Genomic DNA, 27064 nt, shown 5'->3' on the forward strand with positions numbered 1-27064 from the left:
CATGTGGATTAGAATAAAGTAGGAAGCAGACACAAATTCAATGCTATTTTTACACTTGTAACAGAAATCTGCCATGATTTGAGCAGAAGTTCTTTCACTCTATTTGGCAAAACTCCCAGTTACACCCTGGACAGCACCTGAGATTTTCAAAAGGGCATTTTATGTGATTATGGCACACTTTACAAGAAAACAGAGAACTAGATGGAATTATCATCATCTTAGTTTTGATGCTATCAATTGTTTCGGTAAAATTCACATTCAGGTCATTCTGACAGTATGGTTTTTGCTGAAGTCTGCATACCAAAGCAACTGCTCTGAACTATCAATTACATGTACAGAAAAATAAATACCAAATTCAGATCATCTCTAAACTGACTCCAACTGAATGCATTTAAAAATTAACCACATGATATCTCACAGGCTTGTATGATTCAAAAGAAGATAGTCAGAAATGCAATCGGATTCTGAACCAAATTTTGCTCTAGCATGTACTTCACGATAACTGATTCATTGTTTCAAATCAAAAACTGAGCATGTTGAGAAAAGAAAAACTACTGACCTTTCTTTGCTAGATTACTGTTGGGTTCATATTTCTCAATCAGTTGTTGAACTTGTTCCTGTTTTAATGGTGGATAAAGGATTTCGTTTAATCGTGGATCACGTTGCTTAAGATTTATAAATTCCATCATCTGATCAACAGTAAGGTATGGTTTACTCTTGGCACCACTAGAGAAAATTAAAGCAAAAGCAAAGCAATTAAAATACGATTCCTTGAAATCTTGTTCAATGTGTTATAATTTCCAAGGGAAACTGAAACAAAATTCAAACAATTATATACAAAAATACAATTAAAAAGCGTCGTTCCAATGGATCTCCAGACTAATATACCTTGCCAGCATTTAATGAAAATATTCTTCATTAAACATCTAGGAGCAAGATTTTTAAAAGCATTCAGCATTATTGACATCAATGGCAAGAATTAGAGCAATGCTAAAAGCTTTTCATTCCTCTGAATTCCTGGAACAAAGCAATCTGAGAAAGTAAAAGAGATGATTTGGAATTCAGTCCTGAGCTTTCCGCAAACACTCCACTGCAACTTCTGGCCTAACTATTTGGTTTTATTGCTGAAAAACAGTGGCCCTGGCTTAATTATTCCAGTATGTGCTTGGCCTATAAACCTGAAAATAAATAAATAAACAAATAAACAAACAAACAATTAAATAAGTAAATAAATAAATAAGCAAGCAAGCTAAGCACTCTTCAAAGTAATTCAAAAGATGTCTATTTAGAGTTAGTAAAAAGAGTAGAGTTTTGGTATAATTTGTACCCGGATGGAAATCTATGAAGGCCCATTACCAGGTGCTTAGGATTTTCTACAGCACTCAGGATTGGACTAGCTCTGCTCTGCAAGAAAGCAATGGGAAGTCAATGGAAGCAAATTAGGTCATGGCTGAGTTCTTCTGATACCTCAGCCTAAGAGAAAATAAGCAGGGAGGTGTAAGAGAACACATGTTGCAAAGATACAGTCATTAATTGTGTAAGTCAACACTTGTTGAAAAGATATAGTCAGTAATTGTTTTGGTGGTCTTGCAGTGTATTTCAGAAATTGCTTTCATATTGCTTCACGTTCTGATTCCATTGATCAGGCTCTGCAAAAACTGGGAAGTACAGTGACTTGCTCTAAGGGCCAACATCTCGGACTAATTCAACATGAGCTTTATAGCTTGTAACTGAATGCATGCACTCAGCTGATAATTTAATTTCATGGTGGCAGTTCCAGTTGCACAAATTCTAAAAGTTACTGCCTTTTTTCCTACTCCTAATTAATCTTTTGGGAGTGGTTAAACATATTCTCATGCCTATTACATCCTTTTACTGCTTATTAGTCTTCCTTTATTTTCACAGAAGCTTTAAATGTCCTTGTCCATACTGCAAAATGAGACCTGGCAGTTAAGCTTGTCTAGGATTTGAGGAGGCAATTCTGGCAATTAGAAATGGAGGCAAAAGCTTGGGACAAGAGGAAACCTTGATCCTAGATTAAAATAGTAGTTTTGCTTGACACTGAAATCTGTTCTTGGTAGTCACTGCCTGGTGCTGTAGACTAAATAATCTACATCACTACCATCCCTACCCCAGAAAATCAGCAAAGGGGAAGAAATGAATAACTGAGTGTCTTTTCTTACAACTCGGAAAAGATGTGGTCGATTTCAGGTCGAGGGCAGAGGTTGTTTAAGAACACTCTGTACACATCGGGCGTGAAGTCATCTTGAGGGATTGAATCATTCTGTGAAATGGAAAAAAAATAGTGAAAGAATGAAATGACATTTTTATATGGTATTTGTTGTAAACAGATAGCTTGCTATTGCCCTTCTTTTGATATTGTTCCTGCCACTTAGAGGAATCCGAGTTTTGCAGAATAGGAAATTCCAGTGAAAAACAGAGCACCCTAAGAAGTGTATTTAAAAAAAGAAAAAAAAAAAGATAAATTATCCATCTTCTTTCCATAATGCAAAGTTTTCTCTTTCTTGGAGCACCTATGAAGAGGAAAGAAAGGAAATCTCCCACTGTAAGCACGTTATCTACAGATAACGAAATCCCAATGAAGCCAGAGAGCTGGCCAATGTACTCTGGTGAGGAAAATGGCTTTCACAGAACCAGGGAGCAAACTGGGCCACTGAGTCATAACTGACACTCTTGAACTCTCCAATAGTAGCAGAAATGTTTCCTTTTCCTTCCTGAAGGTACACATTTAAGATACTACTGAACCGTCCTCATGCACTGTAGCTTTTCCATACCCATTTGTACTAACCACTGGTACTAACCATTGCTGATTAGGCAATGCTTTAAACTAGATACCAGCACTTTCTCTCACCTTTTCTAAAGTTAAGGACAATTTACATTCAGTCTTGCTTCTAGGTGACATTTTCATCATCCCTGTTATACCTGATGCCTTTTCTCTGAAAAGATAGAACAACTGTTTTTAATGGAGAGGATTTTTGAAATGGATAAGGAAAACAGTCCTGTACATGAAACTCGAAAGTTCTCCTCCATCTTGCATGTGCTGTCTTAAAGCCCCACACTTTTTGCATGGACTGCTTTTTTGAAGAGGCTGGAAAATGAAAAGACCCCAAGGAAGGTGCAATCTGAGCAGTTTTGCTGATGTAGAACAGTAACGATGTGCCCACCGGCTTCTGCCTCTGTATCAGTGCACTGAGAGGAAAATGGCACAGCACTTTGCATTTTATGCAGAGAAAATCTCGCAAGGAAACAAGAACAGAGCCACAAAAACTGTGGAATGCGCATACAGAAAATCTGATTCTGAATTTGCTCCATGCAAGTGAACTTTATCAAAAGCCATGAAACGTCATCTCAGGAAGCATATGAACCTCTCCATGGCTCCAAAATAATGCCTGAATCTGATGGACCAGAGGAAGAAAATTTTAAGTTGAACACAAAGCTGTTTGCTTTTAAATGCTGTTGAGCTGACTTGTGTTGGGAGCAAGCAGCCGATGGAGGCAATCACTGCTTATATTTATTCTGCCTGTTTAATGCAGTTGCCAAGGGAACCGGAAGTGTCAATTCAAGCCTTTGGTAGAAGGAAGGAAATTTTGCAATGTTTTTCCTGCTTTAAGTTAAAAGGAAAGGAAAAAAAAAATAGCTGCGGGCATCATTTTATCTCTCCTTTCAACTACTAGGAAGGTAGGTCTGGTACCATGACCATCATTCAGTTATTGTGTTCACACATGCAGACTGGGCAGTTCCCTGCTCTCCGTTGTCAGCCATCCCCAGGCTCCACATTCAGCTCATGGCAAGAGAAGGGCAGCAGGACTCACACTGCCACTCCTTCCTTAGATTGGCAGACTACACAAGGGGCTGCTACACCTGCTTAACCTAGCAAAGCCTGTGGGATCTTCTCCCTGACTCAGGAGGACTCAGAGTGAACATCTACCCAGTTGCCGGCCTGGAGTTCAGTGTGATGTACGTGACAGCACAGGCAGCATGGTGATGGGCAATGCAAAGAATCCTGAATGAACACCAGTTCTGGGACTGATTTGTTCGTGCAAGCACAAACCAGTTTCACTGGTGCAGGATTCTGAATGAGGAGAAGGGGCAACAGGAGCTAGCATCTATGTCCTCAGCATCTATACAGAATGTGCCATGGTCAGCTTTAAGAGCTTACCCACGTGTTGTTCAGTGGGTCTTCAAAAAAGGGAAAACCAGTGATTCCCAGATTACATTGTAAAACCAAAGATTTTTCCCAGCATTATGTCATGACAGTGGTGGTTTTCTCTGTTGCTCAAAAGCACTCATTCAGGATCAGTGAAAAACCACTGTTTCCCTTCGCTCAGCTGGGACAGTCCAGGCAATATCTTGTTCTGCTCCCCTCACACATCCCTTGCTCAGAACCTACCTGCAGCCAGATGAGCTGCTTCAGAGTTCACTCATCCCAAATAAACCCATACGCTTTGCCATGGGAAAAGCTAGATGAGCCAGGTAACTCTCCAGTGGCATAAATGCTAAATCCACTGCAGTGGTGGATGAAGAAGTCTGAAGCTTGAAGCTAGAGTTGCTTTTGGAGATGGCTGCTGGTGGCACAGTTCAACCTGTGAAACTGCATCTGCTGCACTATGATCAGTTCAATCTCCTGCGCTTTTGGGTGAGAGGACCACTTACATTTGTTTTCCTAAAGGCTGGGGATGCATAAAGCTTGCACATTTTCAAGATGGCACCCCAATATCCACAACACCTATAATTACTGCTTCCAAGCCCATACTTCTCCTAAGGGCATTTTTGATGTTAATAATGTAATTACCACAGAATTAGTCTCTCACTGACTTAAGATATTTTTTCTCTTTCCCTTTCAGAGGATTTGAAGGTACTCAACACTGAAAAAAAATGTGGGTCTTTTCTTTTTATAACCTGAGATGTAGGCTTTTATTTCTCATTTAGTTTTAATTAAGAAAATATACCTAAGTTTCCAAATATGTATCTACAAATGCCTGTCTACAAAGAAGAAAGCCAATGCAAGTCTTCAGTCAAAAATATAGACTCTTCTAATGATTATTTCCTACCAATAACATAATTAGTAGGATACAAAGATACAGAGGGGAGAGAAAAGCCTTGTTGTAAGCATTTACCACCCCAGGCACAACTTCGGACAACTCTGCTTGGGTTCTAAAATCCTGCCTGCCAAAAGCGATTAACATACATTGCCCTGTTCATCATTCTGGTCTGAGCCATTCACATCTCACTGGAACCACCCACACACCTTATGTGCTAATCTCTTTTTTGAGACCGAATCACAAACTTTCTGTTACACATTAGAGCATCTCTCAATTCTGGCTTTGGGAAATATTGGTATTCAATTTTATTTTGTGATTAAGACTCTCTACTAATTTCAAGCACTGTTGACTTACAATTTGCCCGGTAACCTTTCTGTTTTTATAACATCTATATCCTTTCTACTTTATATTTGGCAGCACAACAGCTAATTCAGATTATTTGCACAGATAGGACTCAATAGTCGTTTGTTTTATTTTGTGTAAACATTCAAGTTCGCTGGTGCTTCACTGAGAACCTCTATATTAACTGCAGTGTAGAAACCAGCCTTCACAACCGAAGAGACAACTGAAATAAAATTCTTCTAAAGCTATAAGGCACCTATGACTAGTAAAAATCAATCCAAAACAGCAACAAAGACCAGCCCCACCCCACTCAAAAGGAAAAACAAAACCAAAAAAACCTTGCCAAGAGTTTTAAAAGCGAAATCAGATGCCAACCTAAAAAATCCACTGGCATGTTTTTGTTTTTTTTTTTTTTATTTTGTTTTGTTTGTTTTGTTTTTATTTAACAATCCAGTTTTCAAATCTGCTGGATAATAATAAAAATACGTTGGAAAATCAGATCACGCAGGGCTTGGTCCAGCAAGACTCTACACATACCAAGTCTGACCAAGAAACATAAATATCCATAGTTTGAAAACGTTCTTGACTTTTAGTCTGTAAGTCATCCTATGGCTTCAAGTCCAACTTTTTCTGAACCAGGGACAGAGTGCACAGTGCTGCAGAGAACCAGCTCCTGTACTAAGGTCCCTACATACGAAACAAAGAGTTCATTTTAGGCTCTTCTGGTGAGCTTGTCTTGTGTTATTTACCTACAGCAGAAGGGAGTATCTTCTAAGCAATGAGAATTCTTCCTCCTCCTCCACTAAATATAGTGCCTACACAATAGTCCCACAAGGTCTCCTAGCAAGCCAATACTCAGGGAATTTGCTAGGGAGGGGCTAGCATGCAATGAAGTTTGTGACACTTCATCAGCAGCATAGCTCAGGCTGCTCTATGCTCAGGTCATCCCATGAGATACCAGAAGAACTGTCCCAACCCTAAAGCTACAAATCAGGAAGATGCAGGACTATCAGGTGATGATTTGGCATCCTCTTATTTATGACTATGAATTTAATTTTGTGTTAAAGCATCATCCACACGTTCTGGGAGTTGCAACAAGATACAATTCATGGTTAACTTTCTAAGGAATGAGAGGCATGTTTTTGTAGGAAAACTGAAGAGAAAAGCTTTAGAGGGTTCTTCACCAAGTACAAATACAAAAAAAGAAACAACCCACAAAGACAGAGCAAAAATCATAACTGTTCAATGCTTTTGAGACATTTTCATGAATACTCCTCTGAAAAATTTGCTGCAATTTCTTTGAGGAAAACACCCTTATATTCACATCTTGTATGCTGCTGAGTCCCATGTTTTCAAGGCTTTTCAGGAATGGCAATTATCCCACAGTGTAACAGGGCAGAAAAGCTAGAAGATGAAGCTAAGGAATGTATATACAAACAGGAACAGGAAATAAAAGAGCTATAGATGAAACACTGGTTTTCTTCTACTTCATTACCTCTATGAGATTCAAAGATTCCTTCTTTTCGAATGCTTAGCTTCTAAAATATTTTTTTTCCCAAGGTGATCAACATTGTTTTCTTTGTTGCATGAAATGTGTTTTTCTTTTGTCCCAAAGAAAGGATCTACCTTATACTATGAATAAATTTTCACGATGGTATCCCAGCAACAAGTATCCAGCAATGTCTATGTAAAATTGACTCTACTTAAACAAACAGCAGAAAAAGACAGCAGTTTTTTCAAGGACTCCAGAGATGTTTAGATTTTTTTGCAGTGAGAAATAAGAAATTATTTTTCATCTTTCCTGGCACTGGGTATACAGAAGCAGTAAATCAACTGATTTTGAAAGCAGAGCTTCACTGATCTCTTGAAATCCTTACTAAAAATTTGTTTGCTGACAATTAAATGAAAATCTATCTTGAAAAATAAATCTTTCATGTTTCTAACATTTTTAACTAGTCAAACACCCATTTTATACTGTAATATTCAAAGCACTTTCCTTCAGCTAAGGTTGCTATAATCTTTTACGTGAAAACTCTGAAATCTATGAAGGAAGGTCTCAGTGGCAAGTGGTATATGAGGTTTGGCCTGTGAAGATTTTGCATAACAGCACTTCTGGAGCAGCAGAAATTAGCTCTATCAAGACACCATTGGGGGAATAAAGGTTGAGTGATCATCATGACACATTGCTTTCTACAAGAGGGAGAGTTTAGGAGATGAAGGCACTCCTCTGCTGCACACTGGTTCTGTCCCATATCTTAGACTTAGTAAGTAGGAATTATCCTGCAAAAAGCTTCTTGAAGGAGAGTTTTCACCTGGAAAGAAAGGCTAAGGATGTCATTAACCAGAATTAACTAGAAGCTAGCATTAACTACAATCACTCACTTGATTTCACTCTGCTTGAAGAAGTCTTCTTGAGGGTGAAGTACCAGCCTGCTCCTAGCTGAGCAGCATACAATGGGACATCCCCACAACATTAACAGCTTTGACACTACAGCAGTTCAACATTTATTCCATATGCCTTTTATGTAAGTTTAAATAGATGAGCTTAAATCGTCTCTTTTGTGAGAAGGAAACAGATTATACCATTACCTTCATGGCAAGTCAACACTGCTCTGAAATTGCACCTGGAAAACTATGCACTGGTTATTGATGCTTAAAATACTCTCGTAGGATTCCTCGAGTGCAGATCACACAACCTTCTGGCTTTTCCTTTAATCAGTTTGCACTTACTTCAGGCCCTCTTGGTCCATACACTATTTCAAATCAGAGATACTTCAACACACAAATGGATAACAGTAAACTCTATGGGAAAAACAATTCCACTGCTGAGGACCCATGTGGGAGCTAATCCAGCAAAGCTCAATCAGCCTCGGTCAAACCATACTCAACAGAGAGTAAACACCACTGAATACAAATGTAACACTTTGTCAAGGCAAGAATAAATTCAGATGCTTACCCTGGAAGATGGAAGATTACAAGCTTCTAACGCTGTCTCTACACGTTTTCTGTCAGCAGAAAACAAGCGGTATATGCTGCAAAATGAAAACAAACCAGAGGGAATTAATTGGCTTCAAAACATGCCTTGATGGCCCACGTGGCTTAAAGGCTGGATATTGCTTCCCAGTTTATCATGTCTTTAGCCATTTACTTCCATTAGCAGTCTGCTCAGTAACACAAGTGAGATTAATGGTGCCCATAATGAGTTTAATTCTACCCCACACAAGCCCCTATTACAGAGGATAGTTATTTGTAAGATCCACCACAGCTCTCTTCAAAACATTGCCTCAGTGATACACAATTTGAATATATTTATCCTTACAACATCTATGAGCTGAAGAAATGATGTTAGGCTTTTTAAAAAATTATTCGCAAATAGAACAAGAGCCGAGAGGCTAAGCATCTTGCTCAAAATCATAAGGGCAATCTATGTCCAAAATGTAGTTTAACAGAGACATCCTGAGATTCAGTGGCCACTCTTTCCTAGGAGTATGTCACAACATATGTTATAGACAGATCATAAAATGATTACTCTATACAGAAGGATCACATGTTCACGCCCAATCTCTATTCATACTAAGGCTACATGGTAAGAAAGAACAGCAACACTTACTTCTTCAGAGGAATGCGCCCTTCTGGAGTCACCTGTAGTTTAAGTTTTGTGTAGCTGTGGGGATAAAAGCATCCTGTTTTATTATTACAATTTTGCTATTTATTTTTTAAAGTACCTCTGAACCAATGCTACAGCTCAACACCTTCACTGTGATTATGTGTTAAGTTCCAATCAAGTCTTTTGCCAACATGAAAATCTTCTGGGATACCACTGATAAGTGAAAACCTTCCCCATGAACAATAATGCCCCTATAGTGCCAAGTAATGTCAGACTTGCAACAGGGCATTGCAAATACCATTAATGCACAAAGCTATCATCCCCCTAAACTCCTTATCACTCAAGCTCACTCACTGTATCCTTTTGCTGAAGGAGGCTTCTTTCAGCTAGGCCCAGTGCAGGCATAAATACAGTTACAGCTTCACCACATTCAAATCCACCTGATGGATTACACTAAGAAATTCTCTCTGGGCCGAATGGCAGTTTCAATTTTGCATTTTGTATTGCTATTGCTCCCAAATATTCATTCTATCTTTGATGACACTCACCCTGGTGTCATCAGCATACTTGTTGAGGGTATACTCAATCCCACTATCTTACTGATACATGTTGAAGAGCAGTGGTCCCAGACCAACTCCTGTGGGACACCATTAACCAGTGGCCTCCACCTGGACATAAAGCTGAGGCACAGAGGTGAACATCTTTCCACTTGCCTGCCTGCCCTATCATCTCTCTGGCAAGGCATGCAAGCTACAAAACTTGACCGGAATGGTGGCTGCACTACTTCCCTTCCAGAAGATAAACTTGCCCCTGGATGTTGCACACAAGTATGCCTACCTCCCTGAGCCCTACTATTACACAGCTCTAAAGCTTTCTCTCTTTGACCCTTAACATGGCCACTCCTCAGCTGGGAAGAAGACAAATCGCTGGTAAATGAAATGTCTGCACCAGCAAGAGTGTAGCATATATTTAGCAGTCCTGGACAAGCCCATAATACTTCCAGTCTGTGGCAATATAAAAATTACATGTTGAAACCATCTACAGGCTGGCAATTACACAGTTTTTGAATAGAGCTTTCTGAATAAAAGCATCTGAGTATCTCAGCATCCGTGATTTCTCTCACATGCTGATTGAAGCAGCAGGATAAGGAGGTATCTTCCTTTGTTCACATCCTTTAAATAACTGATTCAATGCCTACTGAAACAGTAGGCAGCTAGTAGCTCTGGGTAGCTAATGGAAAGAAGTTGGGCCTACACCAATCATCTGATGCTCCTCCTAGCACACAAGGACCACTGGTAACCAGCATAATGCTTACCAGCAGCAGCCTGCAAAGCATACAGTTTTTTCTTTGAGTGCTTCATCTCTTCCATTTGAATCTAATTAAAACTATAAACGAGTTTCTCTGTAACATGATCTGTTGAGAAATGTGGCCATGTTGAAGTATTTCGCTTTTTTTTTTAATATATGTTTTTCACTTTACCCACTGGCCTACCAAAAGAAAAAGAAACTGCATGGTTCTAATAACTTTTCCTGTTCTTCCCAGCTGAAAATGCCACTAGTAACCACTTCAAAGGCACAATTCGTGCTAATATCCCTAAGTAACATAGGAACATTTTCGCAAATCCTCCTGCACATCTCCTGCAAACTAAAATATCCTGAGCTACTGTGTCATCAAAGAAAAACACTACCCACCCCAGTCTTCCAGCACTGAGCTAGATTAAAAAAAAAAAAAAAAAGTTACAGAGGCTGGGTAAAGGAGTTCTGTTGTCTTCTATTTTTTGAAATTTTTTGAAACACCACAGTTAATGTGACTCCAAGAGCGACAAACTTTGGACTGACCCAAAGTTTCCACAATAAAGCCATCTGACGCTTACTACTGCACTGGGCAGTACTTCAGTTCTAGGATACTGAAGCAGTAATGTTTGCATCCCAACACAAAAATATACTGCAGCATTACAAGAGAGGAATGTGTACTTCATAACCAAAATGGCATGTTTTATTAGCTACATCCTCCCAAATTAACCCTATTTTTCTCATCTGACCAAAGCACGGGGAAGCTGCTCAATCTGTTTAGTAACGCACTTCAAACACTACAAGGGACTGAATGCCACAAAGAAAACATTCCTTTCTGATTCTTCTCTAATGAAACTTGCTTTTCTATTTCATCTGAAAGTTACTGCAACCAATCCTTTGCTCAAAATAGTAATCATTATGGGAAAATAGTTTTAATCTTCAAAGTCAAAGATTCCTTAAGTGACGCTGATTTGGCATCTGTGCAAAGAACCCTGAAAACCCAACAGTTCCCAAGTGATTTATTAATTAGTGGAAAAAAGACACAGGAATAACATGCTTGCTTGCTATTGAATTGGCAAAATGTGTTCAGTGACTTTATCTTTAATTAATATTGCTTGAATAATCATAGAAAATGGCTCCAAATAAGAATGGCTCTACTGTACTGTGTGACAACATACTCCTTTGAATGTCACAGGAAAGCACACACTAAGTACAGCCCCAATCCTCCCCATCACACACCTGTCAGCCAAGTCTGTTGGCCATCTGGGCTTTTGAGTGATAAGGACATGGAAATGGCAATATCAAATCAGCCCTGTAACTCATCTACAATCTATGGAGCTGAAGGAAGCAATTTCTGTTCTTCCTCTCACAAGAGCTGTGTTGATAAAGTGAAATCTAATTTAGGCTCAGCAGCTCAGGAGCAAATATATAAGCACAATACAAGCCAAACATTTTCCATACTTCAGATGAATTCATTTCTCCACTGATCCAAGAAGGAACTTAGAGACCTTCCAGAAGATAACTCAACCTACTTAGGTTAGCACACTGTGTCAGCATGCAGAACCAAAAGGAAATGTTTAATATTTCCATTCATTTGGGATTTGGTTTGCTAGGATTTCATTGCTGTCCTGACAGCAGAATCAGATACAAAACTAGAATTCCTTTAATGTCAAACAAATTTCAGACTTTCTTCAAGAACTATTGTTGACTTCCATCTGCACCACCCAAACTTTGAGAAGGAAACACATACACTCCTCCCAAATCAGGAACTTAAAAATATGTTCCTAGAAATAAGGTTAAGCAATCAGGAACCTTCTGACTAAAAGTGGTGCACATAGCAAAACTAGGCATGCTCAATCTTACATGGTCCGCAATACAGGTAGGCTAATTCATTTCTTGAACAGAGACAAATCTTAGTAAACTAAGCCTCTACTTGGTATTTTGCTGGAAAGAGGTTCTCTCTATGAGTAAGAATTGGAAAACAATGAGCTGCATTTAACCAGTGAACTTATAGTTCTTCAAGAAAACGAAATAAGACCAGCAAATACCCTAGTTAATTGTCAGCATTATCTGGCAGGCTTTTTCATGCTGCTCTCAATCCTATGACTTAAGAGAAGTCATCTCAACATGTGCATCTATCATCCATTTGAAACTTGGTACCCCCAGATTTAGTTCTCTTTCCTTCCTGAGATGTGTTTCTACACCCCAAATGTGCTTTTGTACTTTGTTGAAAACAAATCTGAATCTGTGCACCATGCCAACAAACCTCAATGAGCAGATTTACAACATCTTTCTAAAGCACGCTAAGATCAGAGAGATTAGAAAGATAAATAATCCAGAAGCAGAATATTATTCAATATTAAATGGAGATCTTTGGACTACGGCTAACTTGCTACTTTTGCATGCAACGGGAAGATGGTATTTAATACTCCTTTTTTTCTATGTCTTAGTGAGAAGAACCATACCAAGATATTTTTTTTAACGACGTTTAGATAACAAGCTTTTAAAAACAATGAGAACGGACAGCCTATGTTTACAAAACTGACAACTCATCAAAGCAGAAACAATAGATGACAATGTGACTAACAAGAGAAACGGAAAATGACGCAGACAGAAGAGCAACACCCACAGCATTAAACACTATGGCCACTTACGCTTTTTCCAGAAACGCGTCCCTTGACATGTTCTGTGCCAACAAATTTGTTGCCAAACTGAACACTTCATCCGACCATTCCTATAGAAATAAAAGTTGACTAAATGAGGCTTAGTTTAGGTGTTTACTTTGCTTTTGCATATTTTTAAAAGTGATAGTTAGCAAGTGCCTAATTAAAGCCTGAACTTGATTTTTCCAGCCACAGTTTCCCTCTTTGCCTGTGGGATTAGAAGTTCTCATTCTGCCAACAATGAATTACAAATATATGTATTTAAAGATATTTCATTCCACAGTATCAGAAAAAAATCATATGAATAAATGCCCTATATAAAGCATGTTCCAGAGCCTGGGAGATATAACACACATACCCCAGAAAAATATACTCTCCTGTGTGTTTGGCACTATTCCAGTTGACATACTGAGGATTAAAAAAAGATATTCTATACAACCATCCTTTAAAGTGGAGCTGAAGGGGTTTACACCTATCTAAAGCTAGGCAAATCCAACAGTGCAGGGTACAGACATTATCCTAACATGTCTCTTTCTGCAAAGTCTCTCCTGTTAAGTTTGTTATAAGGGTCTCTGCGTCACTCCCTTTACAGACTTGAAACAATTCAGACAACAAATATCACATCTCATCTTTTATGGCAGAAACTGGATTAAGAACTGTAATTACAGAGTCAGATCATCTGAGATCTCATCAGCCAACATGAGAAACACTCTTAAACCAGAAGAAACACATAGGAAAAAATAAATTCTGACATATCTGGAGGAAGGTGCAACTCCAATTAGAAAAATTCCTCCTCCCCCTCATGCTGTGATCATATTCTTCACTATGACAATTTTGTCTCTGGCCACTGCCAAAGGGAAAATTTGTGCCCCTTTGTTGTTTGATGTTTCCCTTTGCATGCAAGCACAGTGCTTCTTCTAGATCTCCCTCACTTTTTCCCTTCATTGTCTTTTCCCCATTCCTAAGCATGTTCCTGATGTCCTTCCATGAGGTCCCAGTCCCTTCCCAGGCTTCCAGCAGACTAATCCATGCCTTAAGTTCAGACTCTGTCAACTTGTCCTGTTGCTCGTTTCCCTTGTAGCATTTCCTTAACAACTTCAGCATGTTTTTTTTCCCTTGTTAACTCAGTGCTTGTTTACAGATTTGAATAGCAGTTCTTTTTAATCACAAATACAGTTTTGGATTGTCTATGCTTCACTCCATCAAGGAAAGGAACAAAAATAAACAATGTCTTTTTGAACAATGTGATTTTTTTTCCTGACTTGATGAAATTTTCTGAGTTTTCTTGAAATCGGGTTTTCATTCATATCAGTGCAGATGCAAAAATGTCATGACCACACGCCCTCCCAGATGTACACTCTTCAGGAGTTTTCAAAGTCCTCTTTTTTTTGGTTGTTATTTGTCTATTTTTAAGCAAAAAATATGAAAGAGGGGAACTTCATTCTGACAAAAATTAATGAAGATGAAAAGTACAATTGGCTTTCAGTGAAACAAACACTGCTACATTACTTTGATACTTACCAGCTCGCTTTACCTAAAAAGCCCCATGTTTCCAAATGATGAGGTGATCAATTCCAGACAGGTTACGAAGTTAGTATTTTATATACATACATTTTTTAAGGTGTTCAGATTTATTCCCTGAAGTTATCAGGTCTGATGTGTGAAATCAGTCTCACACAATCAGTTCCCAATGAGGATGAGATAGAGACACCTATCATCTTACCTACATATAGGCTTTTGATATCCTTAAACTACAAGAGCCATAAATCTGCACAGTTCACAAATTCACACCTCAGCCACTGCTCAGGAGGGATATTCCTGGCAGAGAAATACTGATATTCCTGCCTCCCTTCCAAACAGCCACATTGTTCAGGAGTTAAACAATTGCTGCTGAGAGATTCTTCCCCTCCACCTCTCACGACTGCTTCCATTTTTGTTTTACTTGTTATTCCTTCTTAGGTCTAATTTAAAAAACAACACAGGGGTGTGCAAAAGAATAAGAAAAAAAGTCAGCTTCCTTAGCAGCGTGACTGCTCTTCTGTGACTCCTGGAATAGAACATGTATTAAGTGCAGAATCCTTTTTTCTACTTGGCATCTCATTTTTCCAGGCTTAAAATAGGCTCATCTTGTAAACACTGTTTTGTTTGGGCACTAATAATAACAGTTAAAACTTCTCCTTGTGACACTAACAGTTGCAAAGATTAATGGCAACACAAAATATTGTTGAGAAATCCAAAACAGATCTTTTAGCAAATCTTGATCGACTTTGTTTGGATCTCACTGTCTCTGCTGGGCTTAAAACTTATTTCTGAAAAATAGATTGATGGTTGTTCAGGAGTAACCCCAGGAATAACCCACACCCCAGCTCTTCCTTCTCTTTGTCCAGGAGCTTGTTCACAGGAATTTAAGGGGAACTCAGTTATTACATGCCTGTCACGAATGTTATTTATAACCACAGCCTCGCCATCTTCCTTTGCTTGCTTTTCCTGGCTCTTCAAGTGACTGCATTGCCCTTGTGAAACATTCTAAGGGCTACCTGCAGGCTGGGCCATTTCTAATGATACAGGTACCTCATCACAAGTAATACTTGCTAATTGCTTCTCACATTTTTAGAGTGTTAATTCCAGGCTGCAACTGAAAAACCAAGATCAGAAAACATGACAAGGATCACGTTATCTTCCCAGGCATTGGTCTGAACCCTCAGCAGGAGGGGAAACAACAGCCCTGAGCAAAGACCCGAAGAAATAAAGGAGATGCTTTTGACTGACTTTGATGGGCTGCACCAAGCTGTGAGCCAAGATGTGTCTCACTGCTTTCACAACCAAATGGTTCTGTTTCCTTGGTTTTGCTACATGGTGTAGAGTAAAGCCTGCCCCCCAAATCCATGCACAGTGCAGCTTCCTTTACCAGCAGCAGCGATTCCAGAAGGCAGAGCTTAGTGAGAGCGCTCCGCGGGGTAGAAGGCTGTTCTGTGTGGAAAGAAAACAGCCTACTGTGGAAAGGTTATAACAGCTCTGAATCACCACAGTAGCAGCAGACTCCTGTACAGTTGCAACACAAAAGGAAAATATAAATCTGGGTATTTTGAAATAGGACTGCAGCAGTGCCAACAAACTGTTTGCAGACCGATCCCATTCGGTATGGGAAGAAGCTGGCCTTCCAACACATTCAATTCTGAGCGAGTCACATCCGTCACAGTAAGAGCTTCATGAACCTGCTCTCCTTTTGGCTACATTCTGTTACACTCATTCATATTTATATAGTTCTCGCAAACTTAACTAATAAATCGTGCAACTGCTCTGTGCTTCCGTAGGTAGCATGTAAGCAGCAGTTCATTTTGAGATCTGTTGCTCAGTGAACTCATTTCTCTCGTCCATTACATGCACCATGATACATACCCTAAGACATTTATCACAATGAGAGAGGTAAGATTTTTTTGTTGTAAGAGAAGTCAGAAGAGATTCTTGGGAACATTTCCTTCAAAACAGAACTGACTACATGAGGGACAATATCCTTACACGCCTGGTTTGGGTGGAAGGTTAACACAGAAAGTTACTGAAATCCTACATTTCCAATATCATGATGAATTTTATCTTAAAAAAAAAATATATATATATACATGAATTTATCTTATTTTAATATTTTACTGTACTTACAAAGCTCTCAAATACGCAAAGAAAAAAAATAAGCTGAAAAAAAAAAGTATTCTGGGAAGCATACTAACAAACCTGTGAACCATCTTTGATGATATCATTTTACTTACAGAAGAATTCACAGTTCTTATCAATGGAACTGATCCAATGCTCATCAAACTCGAGAAATAAAATTCCTTGAGCTCTGAATAGGGATCTATGGCCAGGACGTACTAGAGTGGTGTGAAGAGAGTTGACGTGAGAGTCAAAAAGGAGAGCAACAGGAAGGAGAGAAGGGAAGTTCAGTTTTGAAGTTACAGGATTTGGCAGGAGAATGAAATATCACAGAGGAGACACAGAGGTTCACAGGTTGGACTTCATGTTGGAAAAGATACATAGAAAAAGAACAGCTGCTCAGAAAAAGTCTGAGAGTAAAATCATTTCCTTCTCCTGGTTTCTATAGTACTGCACACTTGGAGATGCTCACAAACCCTGTCCTGAGACAAGCACAGACATATCATGCTGAAAATAAGCAAGAATTGCAGCAGAGCTACTTCTGTTCATCATCCAGATGTGTCTAGCAATGTACTTTTCAGATCATTACCTAAAGGATTTCCAGCTGCTTTCTTTGAGCAAACCAGCTGGTCAGCTCCCTTCAACTCATCATACTTTAAATATTAGTTGCCTTCTCCTAGAGGAATGCAAATGAAATAAAAACATTGTAATTTTTAGCTCTTGATTTAGCTCACTGAAAGCAATTTCAAAAGGCCACAGCTCAGGTCTTCATAATTTTCCCACAACTTAAACAGTGGAAGTGATGGACAGTAAGTTTTCTGCAAAGGAAGGAAATTTCATAACTGAATTATTTTAACCTCTTTGTTAAGATCTGTACAGTTTACTTAGCCTCTCTCCTACAAGGGACGGCTGAGATACATGTCACACAGCTTGAAAAGTTAGGCAACACAAGAACAGAGTTAAAAGGAAAGTATTCATGAACTGAAAAGGGAAAAGTGGGGGAGTTTTTCACTGGTACTTGCTTTCCCTGAGCATCAGCAAGAGGTAGGGTCAAAATCTGCATGTATGACATTGAAAACTTCTTGCATTTAAACACTTTCTTCAGAGCTCCCCAGAGAGATTCTTTTTCCGTAACATATTTATTTATAATGACATCTGAGTCACTCCACAGGTCCTGGAGTTATTGAAGACCAAATTCTGGGGTCTAGTTAATATAAAGTAAGAAAACATGTTAAACAAGGAAGCATTCTTAGATGTTTTCAATAGCAATCAAACTCCTGAAACAATCAGGATATTCAGTGAGATTTCAAAGAAAGTGAAGCTAAGCTGCAATCGTTTGAGAAACCTACCTTCAGGCAATAATGCCTGACTGCATTTATTTGGTCTGCCACATTTATTAATAATGAGGAAAACTCAGATTCTTTCTTACTCAGATCACAGAAGTTACTCAGGATTTAGAACAGCAAAACATGATTTTGCTGATAGTATTTCAAGGTTCCAGTACCAAGCAGGAAATGGCTCTAAAATACCTATTTCAGATTATGGTTCAGTGATTGCTGGCTAGACAAGAAAAGACATATGCTTCTCATGTAGGTGATTTTTCTTTGCCCTTAGTAAGGGCTAACAATTTGTGCTATTAAAGCTTTAACACACCTTTTCATTTTCAGTCATATGCTTAGTTGTTTTTTTTTTTCTTGAGTTCTATCAGTTGCCTTCATTTTTGCAGTGCTGGCTTTCTTAGCCATGCCTGTAGATTATAGTCACATGTTCTCAAGTTTGAGAACACCACTACCCACACAGCAGTCAGTGGGATCACCATGAACTCTGCTTCTATGCTTTCATATGAAAGAAACAGAGAGAATAGTGTTCCCACCAGACTCACCAATTGGCAAATGAAGAAAGCAGAAAGCTGGCAAGCAAAAATTAATCCATCTAGGTTTAACACTTGGTCAATTTTTCAACTGGTCTGACATCTTCTGGTGCCTGAATAACAACAGAGTAACTCTTCCCCGTTGTTAAACAGCAGTTGGTTATAGAGAAATTATCTTTTCAGAGCAACCTACTGGATTCTAGGATGAAAGCTGTTTGAAAGTGTGTTCAGTGCATGGTTATCTGAAGGCTACCACCTGAATTTATCTACATGAATGGAAGTGGAAAGAGAAGGTGCTTTTGGATGCCATTTTCCAATAGATAAATCCAAGAGTTTCCACTTCATTAAATACAACTAAGTTGTACAGAGAGTGAAAAAAGGAAAAAAGTGAACATGTACAAGTAACAACTGTAACTTGTTTGCCAAACACAACTGCGTTTGATGTGGTTTGTTGAACAGAAATAAAAGTATTGCCTGCCTGCGTGGAAAAAAATTACTTTGCTAAAGTACAATTTTTTTCAAGAGATATAGGCAGGAAAAATGCTTGAGTAAAACTGAATTTTGAGATCAGTAGAAAATGTCATGACAGCAAGTTATATTAGGTGTCTGCTTGCTGACATACTTGAGGATACAAGTAGCCTCACACTGGTCTGACACAGGTCAGCCATAAAAAGTCAACAGATTGTCTCTAATAAAACACATAAAGCAAGCATAAAAGAGTGATAACCACTGAAAGACAGCAATATGTCTTATACTCCTTACAGCAGAGTAATCATTTGCATATATGATTATTTTCACAGTTCTTTCTTGGGCTTTAGCTGGAGTAACAAGCAATGTTCTGAAGATGAGCACATACATCTGCAACATGAAATTTGCTGAATATATTCCCAGAAAATTATGATTGCACATTTCTTCTTTCATATGGAACAACGTAACTGTATAACAGAATTGAAGCTCATTTCATAGCAATCTCCACTTTAATCTCATTTATCCATATCTCAAAGCAATACTTTAAAAAACATTAATTTCATATGACACAGATAAAAGCGTATTACCTTTGCTATATCCTCTTGAAATGCCACCAAGTTCAAGTATGATATATTGACCAGGTCTGGTCCATAGACAACAGTTATCATTCGATTTTCCAGTCGACCTCCCACGTTCCCAGCATCCAGCAGCTCACGCAGTTTGGGATCCTGCAAGTAACCGTATCACAAAATATTTAAGATCTTCTGCAAATACTAAGGGTTTGAAAATCTGTGTTATTTCAAATATTTGAAATGAGATCATACTACATTATGGTCTATTAATTCTTCATTAAAATTTTGAATGTTATTAACTCATAATAATAAAAAATATAATAAAAAACCTCATACTAATAATAAAGAAATCACGCTGTAAACCTTTCAAAGCCTCTGAAGTCTGTCTTAGTACAGTAGAGATGAGAAACAGTCCAGTTAATGGCTGCAAACTCCTATTCTCAGCTACTTTGGCTCTTAGGCAGATGTGAACTATTTCACTTGTTAAATGTACACCATCTGTTCAAAGGGTACTGGCCTCAGCAGAAGGATTCACTCTTGATTTTACTAGATTATAGATAAAGCTCAAGAAACGAGAACTTGGATTTTCATAACAAATTAAAAAGACTGTCTGGAATTGACTACATTAACTATTAAAAAATGATTAATACAAGCTCAGTGATGCTCTCCTTCAAGTCCAAAAGACTATGCATTATTTACATTATGATATCTATTTCACTACATAACATTTACATGAAGGAAAGATATATATTCACTATTTTATTATCTAACAATAGCCTGAACTTCAACTTCACCAGAACCTTAAGAATAACAATTTCAGGTTATTTTGTAGTTTACAAGTTTCTATCAGATTAGGGTGCAGCATTTCCAAGAAATGCACTCACCAAGCACGAAAACTGCATGGTGCTTGACGACCTCAAGATAAAGTTTATAAAGAAAAAGGTAGATGAAAAGAAGCCTTGCATGACTGAATCAAATCCTTTAATAGGGTCAGTATGGTTTGAAAGCTCAGGTTTCCTATCAAGCAAGATTTTTCAGTCTGGTATAAATATTTTAAAAGGCCAGCAAATTAGATTATCACAGGATTACAGTCAATTTCTTCACTAATCCAGAAAATGACTCTGTGTAGAGATTTCAAAACTTGCACAAATACGTAATGCAGGCTGCACTTCATCCTCTTATGAACCTTTTCCCACCACTGTCTGATATACCTTTGCTATTTACAGTACTTCTTAATATTCAGTAACTTCTGAAAAGCAATCAAAATTTCAACTAATGCAGATTAAATTTTATATTAAAAAAATGGTAAGAAGAGCCATTTCTTGTGGACCTCACATGAAACTGTACATCCACAAGACCTCAGTCGAAAAGACAATTAGTTATGCATACAAAAAGTTATGCATACATTCACCAAGTATTTCGCAAGGTTTGCGAGAACATTTTCAAGTATGGTGTTCTTTAACAGGAAAGAAACTACAAGGCTGTCTGTCACAGAACACTAAGCCTCATTAAATACTAGGTACAATGGCCAATGTTGCAGAAAAACGGAATAATCGTATCTGAGACTTTAAAGGAGGAATATGTTTGCACTTCGAGACAAAGAAGATTTCATGAGTAAACAAATTAATGATGTGTTTTTATATAACAGAAAGGCAGAAGAGGGATACAAAAGCAGTAGCTTTGTTCCAGCGATACGGATTTGAAGAAAGACAAAGAAATTGTGTTAATTAGGATATAGAAAAAAAGCCCTGAAGATACTACGTTAGTGATGGAGTACTATTAGATGGGTTACTTTCTATTTTATTTACAGGCTGAATGTTATAAAGCACTGTTTAATTTCTCTGAGAGATGAGAACTCATCTCCTTTTTAATTCCTACTTTTTCTAGCCCAAAATCAAACTGATAAATGCTTCTGCAAAAGCAGTTGGCTGGGAAGAACATCATTCTTCATAATCTCAGATAGGACTGTGTCAGTTTTCATTCTCTTTCACATACTTGTCACTCCTTTCCTCCTTTCCCTGGCTGAAGCTGTTGCTCACAGTATCACTGCTGGTGATGAACTGTAATCACATCAATAAACTAAGAAAGAAGGTAATCCTTTCACTTTACATTTGTAATAAAATATAAGTTGCATCTCTGATGGATCACCCTCTAGTTTGTCTAAAATCCACTCTAGTCATGAATCACAGAACAAAAGAAGAACCGTATTTGAAATGATTAATTTTTCACAGCAAAATCACCCTAAAAAAAGACAATTTGGAGCTGGCTCAGTAAGGGCTTTAGAAGTGCACAATAAGTGGCCAACCAGGCCAACCATCAGTATGAAGCTGGTCTTCCAAATCACAAAACTTTTCTCCAGGTTTTAAAGACAAGAAATAAGAAAGATTATTCTCTTTGAGCTGGCTTGTTAGGCTGGGTATTTTTCTATCCTGTTTAAGACTTCTCTAACAAAATTTAAAACACACAATCCATTCTAGCAACACATTACCTGCCTGCCATGTAGCACCTATTAATAAAGGGCATTCACTGTGAATTCTGAGCCACTTAAGCATAATCTGCAATTTACTCCATTGCACAGACTTAAAAAAGATTATTACCTATCTATATCTATGGGTTCAGTGAAAAGGGAATAACCTTGATACTAACAGAATTCAGGCCCTTTCTCACCACTGCCATGGATGTATTTGCCATGGCAGTGGAGCTCTTCTCCTTTATTACCACACATAACTGCAAATGCTTCTGAGCAGATCAGCAAAATATCCTTTATCAACATCTTGAAGACTATCAAAACTCTATGTAAGAAAGATCTTTAAAAATGTCAGCAGGCTTTCCTGTGGAGATGAAGATTATGCCGATAGAAAAACATATGGGAAAACAACAAAACAGAACAACAACAACAACAACAACAAAAACCAACCAAACGAACAAACAAAAAACCCTAAGCAGCATAACCAAATTCAGCTTCTTTTATGTAAAGTGGATTATTTTGATAATTCCATTTTGAGGAATGAGACTGAAAGTCTGCTGCTGTTTGCAGCTGCATTTAATATACTGGCTCATGAACAGGCAGACTGGCTTTGACAGTAAGGTCTTTGCTAGACTGGGGCCACATTATGAACATATCAATCTGTTAGGGGGACATTCAGAAGAGGGACATCTATTCAGTATTGATTATAGTCATTTTTTAAACATCTGAGTTGTTGAAGCTCTGTCATTTTAGAAAACGTGTCCATGGGATGCTCAGTAAGCAGCAGGCTACTGACAAACCCCTTTTAAGTCACACCACTTCCTTTTGCAACACAATGATTTAATTATTTTGGACAAAGAAACATCTTACATCTCTCTTATTCAAAAGGTCTGGGTGTTAGCTTGCATCTTCTCTCCCACTGAGGTCCAGCAGGAACTCCAGCTCAATGAGTAGAGCTGCCTGAAGACTGCCCCTGAAGCCAGGCCAGGAAAGCCAGTGTTTATCCTATGACCTCTCTGCAGTTAAAAGGCTGACAGATTCCCAGGGGAAGATGAGAAGTGTAAGCAGGAGAGTACAGAGGAGATGACAAGGATGGCACAAACAGCATTAGAACCCATTAAAAATCAAAATTAGGCAAGAGGTGTGCAGGAGTCTCTGCTTCTTTGGAAAAATAAAATAAAATAAAATAAACCTTCCCTATTAGTTTCGTAGTCGTCTCTTTACAAAACTACCCAATGAAAATATACCATAAATCAATCTAAAACAAAAATAGAAAGTAGAAGAAAAAGGCAGCCGGAAATACAAAGAAAAGGATTGTGGAATTTCTACCACTAAATAAAGATGGTTTGTTAAAAACCAGGATCCTGTGTACAGGGGGATAAAAATAGATTTCAATCAGACTCCCACATTTTCTCCTGCTGTATTTTCTTTCACTGGAAATCATAAAAATAATGTAAACCCAAGGAGTTTAATGACAATGACACTTTAATCGCAGTCTCTGCAAAGACCGCTTTCAGCCGTGGCTGGTGTTATGAGGATGTAGCTCAGTGCTGGAATTGCAATTACTGTGTGCTCTCCTCTGCACGTACAGCAAGTGCTGCACATCTTTTAATACGATCACTGTCTCTTTCAACTTGTTTCTGAGAACTTGCTGCACACCATCTGTCTGAGAGAGGATGTGCTCCTTTTTTCAAAGCACGCTGCCATACATATATGTAAAATGCTGCTGCCGGGAAGGTTTACAGATTAGCCCTTATAACCAATTTATGATACATTTCACAACATTTAATTTGATGCAGAGAGTCACCACACAAGCAGCAGCCCAGGAGCTCTGCTGCGGCTGCAGTCACCTCGTGCTGCATGAAGCATTTGGATATCAGATAAATAATGAGGCACTGTCACTTCTTACAGAAGGCAGCTGTGACCCAGCTTCCTCCCAACAACCTGTCTGCTATCCAGCTCTCCCTTATCTCCTCCAAGCCAAAAGCATTTAGGATTCACTTTGCACAGCACTCAAACACTGAATTGGACTCATCCAAGGTCTCACCTCGGATGCAGTGCAACCCTTCGTGTTCCTAATGCTTCACTGAGCAATGGCAGCGTTCCTGGGAGCAGCTGCCTGTCCTCAGGAGGATGTTAAGCATGAGCAGAGCCTGTCAGACTCTAAAGACTTCCCTCAGGGCCTAAGAGTTATGGACAACACGATGGCCAACTGGAAGAGTATCAAAAGACTGAGCCAGAATTTTTAGGTGCCTGACAATGGTGCTGCAAGATAATCTTTTTTTGGTGTTTGAAGACACTGATTTAAAATGCAAACAATTTAAATGATTATAGAAAATAGCACAGCCTGAGACAAGCAGTAACAGTAGCGTTTGCTGTCCTATTTCTCACTTGCAACTGCTGTCATGATACTCTACATTTTGCGTGGCAGGCATAGATCAGGACTCCTTTGTTTGTGCTGCATACAGATGAAATTACACAAGCTGAGAACATGCATTGTGTACTACAGTCCAGTGCACATAACATGCCATCCCTGCCCTACTCCCAAAGAGCTGGCAATCAAAACAATTCTCTTCTCCATCACATGCAGGAAAACACCACCTTTAAGTTGTCAATTAAATACTGGAGTCCTACTGAAGCAATAGGTATATGATGGATCCCAAAGCTTCTCAAAAAAAGATGGCTAAAAAAAAAAGCAACCCACCAGACCCTGCCTACAGCCTCAGTGTAAATCAACTATTTCCATCATTTCTGTCAGTCTGACTTGTGACTTCCAAACGTTCTCTGTTTCTGGCATTAAAAATATGAGAAAATTCTTAGTTCATAACACTGTATTTAATGAAGTAAAAATTTCAGATATACAGGAATAGCTAGAATTGCACATTTAGTTGTACTTTTTAAATGCTTTACATGTTTTTTATTTCTATATTCCTCAGACTCTAAAGTGTCTAACAATCCCATATTGTTTTATTTGTGTCCTGACAACTTCAACACTAGAAAAAATTGAAACAAAGCTTAAAGTAGACTTTAGTTCCAATACTTGGAATAAGATTTTCCAACATTGAAAACTGTTTTTTGGTTTTTGTTTTTTTTTTCCTAGCACTTTAGGTATCCCAGGAAAGAGGGAGATGAGAGAAAAAAGAAGCTTAATTCGACAACTTTGTGTGCAAAGAGTTTTCCATGAATCATTCAATCATTATGCTAAAATTAAACAAAGAACCTTGTTAAAATGAGACTTTATATTGTAACACTGGCCAAGAAAAAACTCCCACAGATTTTCTTGAAATAGAACAGTCTTATCTTCAAGAATGCCTTATCACAGCGTGCTCATCAACAAAAATGTATATATATACATATAGAGAGCATGTACATTTTGAATGTTTGACCCAGATTCCCAAATGCTAGACCTTAACACTTGAAGCACAAGTAGCTACAGTAGGGGCAGAATGAGTAAAGAAATACTGAGCTTCTCCTAAAACCAAACCACTTACAACATGGCTAACTCAGGACGTCAGCAGATGAGCCAAGCACTGACTTGCTGGCCCACAAAGCATCTCCCCAGGGAGGAATTTCCCAGCTATCTCAGCCATGAATGAAATACCCACCTGACAGCCTCCTCTCTTCCTACAGAGCACATGAAACATGGGTGTGAATGGGTTACAGGAGACACTTACTTTTTAGGGGTCCCACAAACCAAGCCCCTCCATGCAAAGACCAAATCTGACACTGCTTCTTAGGAAGTGGGTGAGCTGCAGCAGTCTGACCTTCACTAGCCAAATGCTCTTGCTAATTGAATAAAATTTACCACTACCAATCCTCATTCAGATTTCAGAGCTGGTTCAGATACTGTTCCTGTCACACATCCCTCAGCAGCACCGCAGGCCTGAAAACTTCCAAGCAAGTGGATTGACAGATTCATCTTTCAAAGTAACACATTTTTTCTCAATCCTTCCTTTGTTGAGACCAAAGTAAAAGCTATCAATAGTTTATCTTGCAGCAACGCCTTTCACAGACTAGACAGAATGTCCATACACGGGAATCACACCTACGGAACTTGATGAAAGGATTTTGTCTGTCTTTCTTAATAACAATCATGTGAAATGAATATACTCCAATTAGTACATCAAAGATACTCAAAACAGTGTTCTCCAAAGTCTCTTCCGTACTATTACACAGAATTCACAGGAAGTTTGATATATAAATACATTCATTTACATGATCAAGTCATTTTTACCAAATTCGTTATCATTAAACCTGAAATATGTGTAGTCCGGTAAAAATAAAAAAGTGCTCTATGTTTTTTCTGTTAATAAATACGTCTTCATACATCTTGCAAAAGTGTATCAGATCAATAAATGACCAAAATATCTGCAAATATCTCTTTGAAACTGCTTCTCATTTCTGAGGCTCCAAAATGTGTCCCAGTTTGGCATAGTATACACAATACATAATACTAGTTATGCACAGAAATAATGTCAGTGTCTTGTTTAAAAACTGAAACCTTCATTCTTGTGTAAATTATCTCAGTGTGTACAAAACCAAAGGGTGTTTCTTAAAAGAAGACTCTAAGCAAATCAGACTAAACTTAAGTTGACCATCTGCCCAGCTAATTAAATGGAATATTCCTAGAGCATTGCCCAGCTTCCCGATGCTCTCATGCTCTCAAGACAGAACAGGATGCCAACACTCATCCTGCAGATGGGCTTGATTCTGCTTTCTAATGTCCATTTTTCACAGTTTCAGTTTGCCAGCTTTAAACTGGGCACAATTTAAAGACTCCTCATTCTAACCAAGCTCAAGGGTGAATACGAACTTCCTATGTAAAAGTGGACCACATGTGGTATTTTTCAGTCCTTTTTGATGTGGTTGTGATTAACATGAAAGTACTTTATGCCTCAGTGTACATTAATTTAAATGACAACTTAGAAAAAGCAAAATATCTAGAAGAAAGTTACTACCACGAACAATACTCCTTTAGATGTTTTCTAGATCACTGACATTATTATCCCTTTCTATTAGCTGCAAATGGTTCATTATTTTAAAAATGACCTTTAACACACTTTCTTTCACT

At 38.4% G+C, this 27064-nt stretch overlaps 1 protein-coding gene across 4 annotated transcripts in view; it reads right to left on the reverse strand.

Moving 5' to 3' along the window:
• The window catches only part of PLCB1 (phospholipase C beta 1), a 367244-nt gene that overhangs the window by 137608 nt on the left and 202572 nt on the right, over positions 1 to 27064 (reverse strand). For all 4 annotated transcript variants that reach the window (XM_065738851.1, XM_065738058.1, XM_065740515.1 and 1 more), the window contains exons 4-9: positions 19542 to 19682; positions 12960 to 13039; positions 9016 to 9069; positions 8362 to 8437; positions 2184 to 2284; positions 560 to 726 (exon numbers count right to left, since the gene is read on the reverse strand). In XM_065738851.1, the coding sequence (XP_065594923.1) occupies positions 560 to 726; positions 2184 to 2284; positions 8362 to 8437; positions 9016 to 9069; positions 12960 to 13039; positions 19542 to 19682 (619 nt within the window). The remainder of the gene's footprint in view (positions 1 to 559; positions 727 to 2183; positions 2285 to 8361; positions 8438 to 9015; positions 9070 to 12959; positions 13040 to 19541; positions 19683 to 27064) is intronic.

This window comes from Cyrtonyx montezumae, unplaced genomic scaffold (assembly GCF_038088225.1).
Source record: "Cyrtonyx montezumae isolate F1298 unplaced genomic scaffold, pur_monq_1.0 scaffold_0, whole genome shotgun sequence".
In the NCBI taxonomy this organism is placed as follows: Eukaryota; Metazoa; Chordata; class Aves; order Galliformes; family Odontophoridae; genus Cyrtonyx; species Cyrtonyx montezumae.